Here is a 14,482-nt window from a genome sequence, read left to right on the forward strand (position 1 = left end):
CAAGAATTATAAATATCGCGCTATACCATAATAATAAAAAAAAATATAAAAGATAGAAATGCTTCAAAGCCTTCCAATTATATTAAAATTGAATTTGCATGTCAATATGCACCATAATGGTAGTAAATATCACTTATAAAGAGCTTAAAAACTATATTACAACCTATTACTTAAAAACCGCATTCCTGGGTATCCAGGTCCACCAGGCGGCCGGCGCATACGTCGTCCACGGGGATTTCCTCGCATAAACGATCCTCGCTGTGGTTCCTGCATGCCCCTAACAGAAATTGGTTGCCCCATTTGTCTCGTCATCGGTGGTGTTTGTTGTTGAGGATTTTGTTGCTGTGGCTGTTGCATTGGAGGTGGTTGTTGTAGTATCTGTTGCTGTTGCTGCTGCTGTTGCTGTTGTCCTGCACAAATAGTTAAATATAAATTTTAATATAAAAAACTCAAAATTAACAATTATCAAATATAGTTTAAATAATATAAGTAGAAAAATTCATTGTTATTACTTATTGCAAGTGTAAAATAATGAACTTATTACAAGTGTGAAATAATGTGCAATACTATGAACAATAAGGATTATTTTATAATTGCATATTATTGATTTAGTATCTTTGATTGATTTATTACAATCTACCTTTTTAATATCTGTTGTTTTTAAAATTCTATGACACCATAAATGAATTTAAAATCTATATGCATTATTTTATTTACTTGGACCATGAGCCTCATTCCAAATGATTGGAGTGTGCCTTTGTTGTCGAGAACTGGAACCACGAGAAAAACCTCTCATAGAGCGGCGTGCTGAACCGCGACCTCGAAATCGTACATTTGAACTTGAGCTTTGAGATGCTTCGGCTTCACGACCTTCTTCTTCCATCTGCAATGATAATTTATACATTTCTATCTTAGACTCCAAATAGTAAATACATAGTTTAGACAACTTGTTAAGTTAAAAAATATATATTTTACCACTGTGCACATACTCATACCATGGATTAATAATGTTTTCATATGTTATATTACGATACAAATTTTATATAGTCTAGAAAAAATGGCATGCGGGCGCTGAAGACTCCAGGAGCGTCCCTGGTAATAATGTATATTGAATTATTACTAAGAAAATGTAATTTAGATATTATAATTACTACAAATAGTTAAAATATGGTACAAGATTATAAAATTATAGGCAACATTATTGTAGCAATAATTTGGGGGGAAAATCCACGGTGATATTGTACTTTTACCGCGGACTATATATTAATTTTTTCTGAATTTGTTATATCTGTTTAAAAGACATTTTTAATTTCCAATATAGTTGTGGGAATTGAAACTCATCATTTTATTTAAAGCAGTTCTACATTTAGCATCGCTCATATTGACGTATATGCATTTTGGTGTGAAGAGTAATTTAAAAAACAATAATTATTATTTTTATGTAAATGTTAAATATTAGTATAGGGGCCGTTCAAGTATTACGTAAGCACTATAGGGGGTCGGGGGGGTTATTGATTTGTTTATTTTTGTGACATTTTGGTGACAGATTTGCTTACTTTTGCTGACAAAGGGGAAGGGGGGGGGTAAATAATTGTACTAAATCTGCTGACGTAATTAAGCATATCTGCTTACGTAATTAAAAAATTATAGGCGTGGTTACAGGACAACGTCAGTCGGGTCATCTAGTATATATATATATATATATTATATATATATATATATATATATATATATATATATATATATATATATATATATATATATGTATATATTGTATGATTCTGAATTTGATGTTGACATATGTATTAACAGTTATATTATAGCCGAAACGTATGGATTTAAATAAATTTTTGAAAGAAATTCATGTTTTTTATTGATGTTATGCCCGATTATTAGACTTTGTTATATATAATATATATAATAATATATATATATATATATATAATTTCAAAGTAACTGGCAGCCCATTCGTCGAAATAAAAAAGGTATAAAGTATAAAAACTTTTATTTATACGTTTCGAACAAGATGCGTGTCATCATTCAGCAACACAGGACAAAAACACTCAACAAAAATTTATTTTAAAAAATTAAACTTAATAACATATTAGAAAAACATTTTTTAGAAAAAAATTATGTATAACTAAAAGATTTGAAAACTAATTTTACTAAAAGTTATGAAATACATCATTGTGAAGCTAGAAGCACGCCCATACCGAGCATCTAGACTCGACTGGAAGTTTTTATACTTTATACCTTTTTTATTTCGACGAATGGGCTGCCAGTTACTTTGAAATATGTTTCAACGTCGAAAAAACTATCAAGATATATATATATATATATATACACATATATTTATTTATATGTATGATTTACTTCTATATTATCTGTCGCCGTTGCTTGCTGTTCGCCTTCTGATGAAACAGGGTCTGCTTCAACTTCCTTCATTTCGCCATCCAAAAATCATCTTCAACCATTGCAATCCTCAGATGAGTCGTCACTAATTTAATTTCAGGTACATTATCTATAAATATTAATTAAAGTTTATATTATTTATTACAAGAAAATTCTCATTTCCCATTTAAAAAAAAATGAAGTACCTTTTCTTGGTTCACTGGGTCCAGGTTGAATATCAGGAACCTCCAAGAATCATCTGTATTTTGTGCCCGTGGACAAACTTGAAGAGTAGCACTTGGTACACTTTGACCTGCAGAAGAAAAATTTGTATAGTATACTTAGTCATTGCTCCATACTGTGATGACAAATGAAGAAGTAGCTTCTAGGTACCTGCTTCATGAAATTGGGAGAGATCACATCTAGTATCATCAACACTTCTAAACCACTTTGTGAGAGAGGAGCGCCTGGAACTTGTCTGACACTAGCAGTATCACTGAATGTAAATCGCGCACTTGGTACATGGGGATGAGGCGAACTTACTGCTTCTCCAAATCTTAATGCAAGCAAAGAAAATGAAACTTTATATTAAATTCAAAAATTAAAATGAATTAACAACAAAAACTTAATTAACAGATAGTTTTTCCACACATAAAGATCAAATTTCATAAACAAAAAATTGATTGTACTATGGAACCAGTAATCATTCTTAATTATCAATTTTACTAATATTTGATTGCCTTTGTTAACCCAAATAATATATATTTAAACATATTTTAAGGTCCTACAGTAAGTAGCATCCTGCCTTAAAGCAAGTGGCATGAACTTCTTCATAATGCACTCAATAAGGTTCAGTAATTTAAGTAAAATGTTCAACTGTTATTTCGAAATTTTTCGGTTTCACCAAAAAATAATACGATTTCCAATGATATCTTTAACGTACTTATATATCTGTAATTGTATAAATTAAATAAATTTCTTTAATTTCAAAATAAAAGTTCCAAAAATTTATTTATTTGAAGTATGGACGTAAACTATAATCAGTAGTACCGACGAAACTCGCAATAAACATTACAGGGCGGCATAGATTATGATTAGTGAATTTCTACATTTCAATCGCTCATATCGTATTTCTATGATATTTTAGCATATTATTTCACTACGAAAATATCGTCATACAAATTTTTCATATAATTTTTTTTTCAATACTTAATTGCGATGAAACGATTCTGCAGATCTTTACAAAAACTAACCATTTAACATAACGAATGTAATTCAATCAGTTTTGCTGTTTTCTATAGTTTCTGGGCTAAAACGTAGACGAAAATTTCACATCTAGTATCATCAACAGCTTCTAAACCACTTTGTGAGAGAGGAGCGCCTGGAACTTGTCTGACACTAGCAGTATCACTGAATGTAAATCGCGCACTTGGTACATGGGGATGAGGCGAACTTACTGCTTCTCCAAATCTTAATGCAAGCAAAGAAAAATGAAACTTTATATTAAATTTACAAATAAAATAAAATTAATTAACAACAAAAACTTAATTAACAGATAGTTTTCCACACATAAAGATCAAATTTCATAAACAAAAAAAATTGATTGTACTATGGAACCAGTAATCATTCTTAAAATTATCAATTTTACTAAATATTTGATTGCCTTTGTTAACCCTCTAATATTTAAACATATTTTAAGGTCCTACAGTAAGTAGCATCCTGCCTTAAAGCAAGTGGCATGAACTTCTTCATAATGCACTCAATAAGGTTCAGTAATTTAAGTAAAATGTTCAACTGTTATTTCGAAATTTTTCGGTTTCACAAAAAAAAAAATATATTTCCAATTGATATCTTTAAACGTACTTATAATATCTGTAATTGTATAAATTAAATAAATTTCTTTAATTTCAAAATAAAAGTTCCAAAAATTTATTTATTTGAAGTATGGACGTAAACTATAATCAGTAGTACCGACGAAACTCGCAATAAACATTACAGGGCGGCATAGATTATGATTAGTGAATTTCTACATTTCAATCGCTCATATCGTATTTCTATGATATTTTAGCATATTATTTCAAACTACGAAAATATCGTCATACAAATTTTTCATATAATTTTTTTTTTCAATACTTAATTGCGATGAAACGATTCTGCAGATCTTTACAAAAACTAACCATTTAACATAACGAATGTAATTCAATCAGTTTTGCTGTTTCTATAGTTTCTGGGCTAAAACGTAGACGAAAATTTGACAACTTTCTGCTAATTACAAAGAAACGGTACTTCTTATGGAGTTACATCGAATGGCTTTTATTAACTTCCCATAGGGTAAGTAATTATAATCGTCCAAAAATCAAAATTGAATTTTTTTACATTTCTTCACGTTTTGAAGGTTTCTGAACATTTTGACATACCTTAAAAAAAAATGGTTTCGTCCACGTTTTAGGGCGCACGGATCAACCGATTTGAATGGTTCAAAAACATTCTATTCCTATTGATAGGGACATGTGCTGATTAGTTTTTGGTAAACAGGTCCAGCCGTTTCGGAGATACGGAGCAGAGTGCAGAAAATGGAAATCGAGTTTTTGAGAGAACGGAGCATCCAATTTGAATGGTCCAAAAAACGTTCAATTTGTAATGTCGAGGAGAAACGGTGATTAGTTTTTGCAAAGGCAGGTCCAGCCGTTTCGGAGATACCGAGCTAAAGGTGCAAAAGATTTTGAGAAAGTTACAGTATTTATAATTTGAAAACATTTAATATTCCTGGAAAATTTCGTTACGGTACGGAAAGTTCCAGCAATTTGCCTTAAGGCACGATGCTATACACAATAGTTAAATTTCTCAAATCGGTCCAGCCATTTTTGGGAAACCGTAGATGACAAACAAAATTCGGCACATGCACTCACACACACATACTTTTTCCAAATTTGGATTCATTCGATTCAAAATGATTTCAAACGACGAGAAAACATAAAATTAAATAATCGGATTTTTTCGCGAGAACAAACTAATATCTATTTGTTTAATCTCAATTTTACCGTCCAATAATGACGTCATAAGTCTAATGTTAATTGTTTATATCTGAATTTTCAGAAAATAATGTCCATATGTGAATACATAGAAATAGAAATAATCATGAATTATCAAAAATAAATCACAACTACGGATTTGAATTGTAAATTTAATACTATTAAATTACAATTTCATATGTTCAACAATTGAAAGATGTTTCATAAACATCATATTGATACAATATAATTATTTAACAATAAATATCTTACCCATCATTTCTTCTAGGTACATATAAGGTAGGTGTGCTTGGGACTATACCGTCATCACCAGACTCTTCATACCCTGGTGTTAAATGATGTGTGTGGTGTGGCAAAATTAAAGCTTGTGCTTGACCAGAGCGTACCAACGGCGCAACACAACGGGATCTAGATTGTGTTGATTGCCCTGAAAAACATAAATTTGAAAAAATTTGTTTGTGGTTTAAAAATTACCACAAAATACCTTCTGAACCACTACTAATAGTCTGTATTTGTTGAGATGTATTTGAAGGAGCACTGTTTGATTCTGTAATACCACTAGTACTGTTAGAACCTTCTGACTGGTTTGGACCTTCATTGCTATCATCAATTATTTCAACTTCGTTATTGTCAACCATGTTGTCAGTATCATGTTCATTATCTTCATCACCCTCATCATATGCAAGGTCTTGTTCCTATAAATAACAGGGGTTGCATTGATAAAATATAATTTCAGTGATTTTACACAAAAATAAAAAAAAAATACTTGTTCATAGATTTCATTCTCATATTCCTCTCCATTGTTCTCATAAGGGCCATCATCCGGTTCCTGAAGGCCATCATCCTCAGAAGCTTCAGAATCCACTATTAAATTATCATCTTCTTGATCTCGCTGAGAACTCGTTGGAACCTATTAAATATTTTTCAATACATCGGCACTTTAAATTATTTGTTTGCTATAAAAACAACTTAAAAATACAAACAAAGGCTGATTGACAACTTAAGTTCATGTTAGCTTAAAATGTCTTGAATTAGAATGAAGTTATAACATTTCATTAAATTAATCTATTTACCTGATATTCGATTTCTGAATCTAAACCTGATTTGCTTATAGAACCATCTACTGTAGAAGCTTGAACAACATGTTGTTGCCTAGCGCGCTTCCGCTGTTGATCTTGCAAACCCTCTGTATCAGTTGTACCTTCCGTGGGATCACGTGGTCTCTTGTGACTGGTGGAACTTCCAGCAGAGCCAATACCAGCGGCTACAGTTGTAGTGACATTGCTTGAACTTGACGCTTGTTGTTGGGAGACCTTTGTAATAAATAATGTATAAATTTAGTAAATTGAAAATGAAATAGTTTTGATGTGATAATTAATGTTTCTAATATTTATTACTATATTTTCCTGTAATAATGCTTACCATGATATTAGAAACATGGGGCATGACCTCACTACTATGAGATGGAGCCGATGAAACATGTGGTGTACTATGAGATGATTGAGGATTGGACACAATCTCTACTCGGGGTTGAACTAAGGCTACAGATTGTGTCAATCCCTGAGAACTTTGCTGACTTGCCTCTATATCCTAAAAACCAAATAAAAAAATAAAACTGTTATTATTTTATATACAAGATCCATAAGGTTTAATAACTAATTATTAATTAGACATTAATAATTAAAACAATAATAGATGTAAGTTTTTTTTGCAATATAATATTTTTGTTAAATGGACTAAGTTAATGTTTTATATTATTCATGACAATGATTATAGAGATAAATGTTACTCATTAATATAAAAAAATATTGATAAAAACATGTTAATATAATCTATTTGAAAGAATTGCACAAACTTAACCCCATAACTGTTATTACTGTTATAAACTATAATTAATTTTGTAATCATAATCATTTTCAAGAAAACTAAACATCATGCAAGATCAAAGTTGCTTAAAATTTAATTGTTACCCAGTGAATGTAAAATGTGTCAGATGATTTCAAGTGGTAAAGAGTGCACATATGAGATGAGTGATTGTGAGTTACCGAAGAAATCAGGGAGCCATTCAGAAGCACCGGTCTGACCTGGGTGCTCTCAGCTGAAGTTCCTGCCATCTCCTGCTGTTGCATTGGTTGCTGCAGTTGTAATGGTTGTTGCTGCTGCATAACAATGTTGCCACTGCTACTACTTCCACTCGCGCTGCTTGTGTTTTGATTATTACTAGTTGAAGAAGACATTGGAGGTACTGCTACTTGACGAACTGGTCCTCCACTGGCACTCGTGGTGGCTGATGTACCACTAACACTTCCACTTGTGCAATTACCTCCAGATGCCATAGGTGCGGAGCTGGTTGCTGGCATATAGTCCATGTGGGAGCTAGTGGGAGATGTTGACATCGCCTCACCTGATGTTGAATTACCTAACAATGCTTATGAAAAGAATTTATTACTATCAAGACATTTGTGCATAAATTCAAGAATGCAACCAATTTAATTATGAAATTAATTCTGAATTACCTGTTGTATGAACTTGTTGTTGTGGTGGAACTAAGACACTCTGACTAGTTGAGCCAGAAACACTTTGACTTGTAGGAAGAACAGCTGCAGTGCGCGGAACAGATATGGGCCTAATACTAGCAAAAGGTGTGTCATTATTTCTCCAAGGTTGCACAGTGGCTGAAGACTGCCCACTGGAATGTCCGGCCATTGGCTTTATATTAGCAGTTGGAGGAGTGATGGTTTCATTCCCACTTTTCTCAGCAATACTTGCACTTGTAGTTGGCTTTGATCCCTGCTGCAAGCCCAGTTGTCGTTGTAATTGATGATTACGCTGAGTTAAGCTTTCAACTTGTTGATTCAGTCGTAGAACATCTTGTTTTTCATTAGCCAGATCATTGCGTTCTTTTTCGAGCCTAGCAATTCTTTGCTCATATTGCGAGAGGCGAACATCACTTTCGCCTTTACTTTGTTCGACGGATTCCAATCGACTACGAGTATCCGCTAAATCGCGATCAAGCGCATTTCGAGCTTCGCTCAAAGACAAAATCTTAGTTCGAGCACTTTTAATAAGATTTTTGTGTTTTTCTTCCTTATCGGCACATATGGTCTTAAGTTCCTCATTTTCTTTCTTCAGAGATTCTATTTCTGCCCGCAGGTTTGTCGTCTCAACAGCGGCTTCTGTAGTTTTTCTGTTCTGTTCGGCTTCTATCTCGGCAATCTTTTCCATAAGTGGTTTTCTGGCTTCTTCTTTAGCGGTTTCCAAATTCTCTTGATTTACAGCAGCACTTGCAGACCCAGATTCTGCAATCTTCTTTTTCTCTTCTTCACACGTTTTAGTTAATTCTAAATATTGATCTTTATAGCGCTTAGCAATTTTTCTAATCTGTCCTTCTTTATTACGAATATCCGCCAAAGATGCTTCTTTCAAAGCCAAATCTTCATTCATTTTCTTGTTTTCTTCAGCTTTCTTAATAAGTGCCTCTTTCGTTTCATTTAGTTCTTGTGTAAGTTTTGTAATATTAACTTTCAGTGCACCAACTTCTTCTGCATACCTCTTACACTCTAATTCATGGTTTTGATGTTGCTTGGTTAAAGCTGATATATTTGCCTCCATTCTCAACTTTTCAGCTTTAAGAAGACCAAGTTCGTCTGCAGTTTTTTTATGACTTTCTTTTTCATTAGTTAACATCTTAACAAGACCTTCCCTTTCATTTTGTAGCCTTTTCCATTCCTCAGGATTTGTCTTGTTAGTTTTTTCTATAAGTTGATTTGCCCGATTTTTCCAGCGTGTTATTTCTCCCTTCAATGCAACATTCTCATTAGTCACTGAATCAATTTTAGCTTGCAAAGATCTATTAGTTTCTTGAAGAGGAATTAACTGCTCTTCTAATTTTTCTATACGTTGCACTTGATCCTGGACACTCTTCTTTAGAGAATCTCGTTCCTCTCTTAAAACTCTATTGCTGTCTGTGATTGCATTAAGAGTCTCCACACTTCTTAAAACTTCAGCATGTTTTTCTGTAGTACTTTGAATTACATCTGTTTTATTTCTTTCATTTTCTAAAGTTTTCTTAACTTCCTCCAAATGTTTAATTGTTATGTCATGCTCAGTTTTCAAACGAATATTCTCATCTTGTAAAATATCTACCTTAGCATTAGCAATTCCTTTTTCTTTTCGTAAGAACTGAATGACTTGCAACAATTGATCAGAAGATTTAGCATAGTCCTCCTCAGTTAGTGAACGATTAAGCAGAGAATTATCACAAACGTTGTTTTTCGAAGAATCAAGAGTATTTGCATGTGATAATGCTAACTGGGTACTTAGTACTTGAATCTGTTCGTGCAATACCTCATTTTGAGAAGTCACATCATGAACCTTATTTGTAAGCTCTTTCATTGATTCTTCCCATTTTTTTTCTCGTTCCCTGAGACTTACTTCACCAACTTCAAGAGCTTGCTCTGCTCGAACTTTCTCTGACTGTAAATCTTTAGAGTTTTCTTTCAACTTATTAAGTTCTTCCCTAAGAGTATTTAATGACTGTATATCATTGGAATGCAAAACCAATTCATGGCCATACTTATCCTCTGCTATTTGTAATGACTCTGATAATTTCTTTATTTGCTCATGTGTTTCCTTTAATTCCTTTTTACAAGACTCTAATTCAACTTTAATTTGATTAAAAGACTCCTTATTAAAATCATTTTGATTATTTGTTTGAGGTATTTGATTGGCCTTTGAAGCTATTTCTGATTCTAATTCTTGAATTTTTTTACGCAGATCAACTTCAATTTTATTTGCTTGAGACAAAGCAGCTTCCTTAGTAGCTACATATTGTGCATGCTTGTTATAAAGATCTTTTAATTCTTTTTCTGCACTTTCTGATATATCTGTATATTGTTTGATTTGCTCTTGAGCACTTTCTAATTGAGTTTTAAGAGCTACTATTTCATTACGACTTTGGTTAATTTGGTTCTCCAATTCACGTGCCTTCTTGACATCAACAGTTTCATCATCTTTAGACATAAGAGACTTTTGAACTCTATTAGTTAATTCTGTTACTTGATTAGTTTTAATTGCAAGTTCACTTTTAATGCTAGTAAGTTCTTCACGTAGTTTCACTGATTGCCCTTGTGCCTCTTCAGCTCTTTGTTTGGCGGTCTCAGTTTGTCGTTCCAAGTGTGAGGAGAGTTCTCGGAATCTATCTTGTTCTTCCTGCAAACGTCTTCTTAAAGCAGAACATTCTCTCGTAGCATCATCTAAACGATTCTCTAATCTCATCCTGCCTTCTGATTCTGATCTATCAAAACTGGCTTTTATCATTTCCAAATTGTTCAGAAGCAAAGCTTGACTCTGCTTCTCCCTATGAACAGCTTCTTGTTGTTTCTGCAGACGTATTTCTGATTCTTGAAGCATCTTGTTTTCTCTGCGCAATTGTTCTAGTGTAACTTCTGCTTTAGAGCATTTTGCAACAGCATCTAACATTTCATCCTTAAAACGAATTATTGTTTGCTCATGCTTAATTATGGTGTCATTGTTTATTTTATTTTGATCTTCCAGTGATGCAATCTGCCTTCGAAGCGTGTCAACATTTTGTTTCAAATTTTTGATACGCTCTTCATTATATTCAACATTAGCAAGCCTTGCAGATAATTGTGATTTTGTATCAAATAATTCAGTTCTTGATTTCTCTAATTGTTCATTTAACATTTTTTCATTTATATTTTTCTCTTTTTTATATGTATCATATTCATCTTCAAGTGCTTTCAACTTTTCCAAAGCTTGCGACAGCTTCTGCTCTACTTCTTTACTCTTATGTAACTGGGGAGACATTGAAGTTGTTTTTGAGTTGAGTTGCACATTTGAGTTGTCACCATTTTTAGAGTCGTCTGCTAATTCTTCCACATTAGCAGTCTTATCAGATTTCGGTTTGTAATGTGCACTGTTATCTAAAAGTTCTTGATACAATTTGCGATATGTGTCTCTTTGTCGAATTACGCTGTTAACCATTTTTATTTGCTGTTGCTGTTGCTCATGTAAAGAGCTAATTTTCTTCTCTTGCTCGTCTATCTTTACCTGGAGACTAACTGTATCTGCCCCACCCACATTTTTTTCAGCTTCTTCCAGTCTATTTGTCATCTCTCTTACTATTAACAATAATTTTTCATTATTTGTTTGAAGCTCCTGAATATCACCAAATGTTACTAAATTCTTTGAAATCAAATCAGCCGCATTTTGAGGAGTTTCTAACAAGCTACTGCTATCATTCATAGGTACCGCATCTCCTCGTAATTCATGAATAGTTTTTGTCAAGAAACACACCTGACGTCCTAAATCAGACATTTGTGTCTTCAATTTCTTGTTTTCTCTTATGTGGTAATTTGATAAGCGCTTGGATTCAGCACATTCTTCACGATATGTATTACATTCACTTATCAAATTATCCAATTGCTCACGCAATGAATTTATGTTTTGCAAAGCGGCTTCATGATCCAATCTCTGTTGTTCTATAATAGGAGCCTTTTCTTCAATTTCCTTCAGAACTATTTGAAGAGAATTATTTAGTTCATCAACTTGATTTTGTTTGATTACTAACTCTTGTGAAACTTTGCAATATTCTGAATATATTTGTGTTAACGTCATTCCAGATTTCAAAACTCTACTAGTGATAGCAGCAGATGGAGCAAGGCTTTCAACGGCTTTTTCTAACAATTCTTGCTTTTTAGCATCCAGTAAATTATTAGCACATTTGAGTTCATCTTTTAATGACTCTATACATGCATTTTTAGATGCAATATTTTCTTCACAAGTAGATTTGACATTTTCTATTTGAAATTCAAGTTCAGAACATTTTTGGCATTCTTCTTCTAATTGTTTCACGGTTGATTCTAATCTCTCTACAAGAAGTTTGTTTTTATGTTCTTGGTCTTCACTAGATTCTTTATACAGATCAGCTAGTCTAGTTTTTGAAGTAATTTCATCCCTATAACTTTCTCTCATTTTGTAAGATTCCTCCCCAAGATCCTTAACTTTTTGAGAAAGTTCTTCAACTCTAGACTCTAAAAGTGCATTTGTTTCATTTAAGTTCTTAATTTGGTTCTGACAAATTCGAACCTCCTCAACCTTTGAAGCTAACTTTGATTGTAAAACAATGGCACTAGACGATTGATCCCTCTTTATGTTAGCTACTTCAGCCCAGCTTTTATTTAAATCTTCCATCAATGATTTTATTTGTTCCTCCAGCATAGGTCTAATACTATTTATCTCTTGTTCTTTAAACTTCAATTCTAATTCCTTGCTGGCTATTTCATCAGCTTTAAGTAAAACTTCGCATTTGGCATTAACTGCATCTTGCATTTGCTTTGTCATGGCAGTAAGATCTGTTTTTAAAATTCCTAGTTCAGTATTGCGTCTTTCTAGAGTTGTAAGAAGCTCATTGCGTTCATCGACTGCGCTATCTCTTTGTTGTCTCATATGCTGTATTTCCTTTTCATAATCTACTACTCTTGCATCAAGACTTTTTAATTGAGATCTAAGTTTCACCACTTCATTTTGTAGTTCTTCAGTTTGTTCTAGAGACGTTTTCAAGCGATTTGAATCAGCTTCATGCTTCCTAAGTACTTCTTCTAATTCACTTTTTAGAACTGCTACTTTTTCATCTAGAATAACAAAAATAAAATTATATTCAACGATATAAATATCAATTTATAATATTATAACGTACTTGTACTATCACGCTCGGCCTGGTGTAAAGCTTTTGATGTCAAACATTCCTCAAAATTCTTTTCTACAAATGCTTCAAGCTTGGTGAAAACTTCAACAGGAATTTTACTAATTTCGTCATCACTCAAAACTTTTTTTAAGATAGTTGTGTTTTCGTTTGCCATTGCAATAAATTATTAAACGTTCATAAAACAGCCATAACATACACAACACACAAAATTAAAATTTAATTGAATTAACCAAATAGATAAAAGGAAACAATTGAAAGCGAGGCTTTAAGAAGTACGCGTTAAAGTAATTTGAGATAACTGTCACTAAATAATAGCATTTTAAATCAGTGTTACCACATCGATAATAAAAGGTGTTACCATGTGTACAGAAAAAGTATTATGGGGATAATAAATTCCAGGGGTGGCCAATATACAACATTTAATTTCTTAATACAATTTTATCATTTTGAATTTTATTTTTGTTAAACGCGTTGAACGTATTATTTATTTTAGTCTTTATGTTTGGTTATAGTCAGCCCACTGAGCTTTTCCAACATTCCAACGACGCCATAATTTAAATTTATTTTGTAGCTCATAAATAAATAAAAGAATAAAATCAGTTGAGTATGAATTTAGAATGTTAGAACAATTAAGAACACAAAATTTGTAATAAATTTTTGAAAGTCTTAAAAACCTTAAATTTTTTAAAATTTTAACGAACAGTTATAAGACAATACTAGTTGCGGGCGGTTGTAAAGAATGTTTCAAAATGTTTAAAAAATTTCAAATGTTTTTAATAACTTCAACATCTTTGACTAATTTGAAAGTAATTTTTTTTACTGCGGCTTTAATTACTTTTGCTATCTAAAAATATAAATTGATGCAATATACATAAAACTTTATTGATATATATATAAATATATTTACATATCACCTCATATATGATTTACGTTCATATATGTTCACTATAAATTCTAAATTTGCAATATAAAACCTAAAGGTTGTATTTAAAACCTAATTTTTCTAATTAAGTATTTGATAAAATCTATCACAAATGACCCATTTACAAAGATTTTCTATGACAGTATTCTAATACCTTATTTTTACTTATAGTTATAGTAAAACAAGAAATAAATATCACTAAACAATACTTATGATCAAAATGTATACATTTGATGAATGAATATATGCAATGAAAATTAATATAAGATGCACTTCTATGAGTTGACAACATTTAATAGATGCTAAAAGGCAGCATTGTTAAATATCTTATCAATCTATCTTTATTAAATAATAAAAATTAAGAAATTAATCATCCTCCTAAATCATGTTTTTATATTGTAACTAAAT

General features: G+C 32.0%; 1 protein-coding gene across 1 annotated transcript; it reads right to left on the reverse strand.

Annotated features, from left to right (window-relative positions):
- Positions 1-21: 21 nt before the first annotated feature.
- Positions 22-13,425, reverse strand: LOC113367484 (nucleoprotein TPR-like). The gene is made up of 14 exons (XM_026609089.1): positions 13,144-13,425; positions 7,940-13,078; positions 7,469-7,842; positions 6,846-7,013; positions 6,497-6,736; positions 6,190-6,333; positions 5,908-6,118; positions 5,676-5,850; positions 3,727-3,861; positions 2,785-2,813; positions 2,598-2,704; positions 2,374-2,460; positions 718-883; positions 22-410 (listed from the first exon to the last, which is right to left on the reverse strand). The coding sequence occupies exons 1-14, from the start codon at positions 13,304-13,306 to the stop codon at positions 157-159; spliced, it is 7,392 nt and encodes a 2,463-aa protein (XP_026464874.1). The 5' UTR covers positions 13,307-13,425; the 3' UTR covers positions 22-156.
- Positions 13,426-14,482: the final 1,057 nt, after the last annotated feature.

The sequence above is a fragment of the Ctenocephalides felis genome, unplaced genomic scaffold (genome assembly GCF_003426905.1).
Source record: "Ctenocephalides felis isolate EL2017-DRISC unplaced genomic scaffold, ASM342690v1 CF-g0.4_SCAFFOLD_01170, whole genome shotgun sequence".
Classification (NCBI taxonomy): Eukaryota; Metazoa; Arthropoda; class Insecta; order Siphonaptera; family Pulicidae; genus Ctenocephalides; species Ctenocephalides felis.

Bases quoted from the DNA above. Each gene is read 5' to 3' on its own strand.
- LOC113367484 (XM_026609089.1), bottom strand. From the start codon at position 13,306: ATGGCAAACGAAAACACAACTATCTTAAAAAAAGTTTTGAGTGATGAC. The intron at 13,079-13,143 runs GTACGTTATAAT...TTGTTATTCTAG, and splicing joins GGCCGAGCGTGATAGTACAA to ATGAAAAAGTAGCAGTTCTA. The intron at 2,814-3,726 runs ATGTGAAATTTT...TGATGATACTAG, and splicing joins GAAGCTGTTGATGATACTAG to ATGTGATCTCTCCCAATTTC.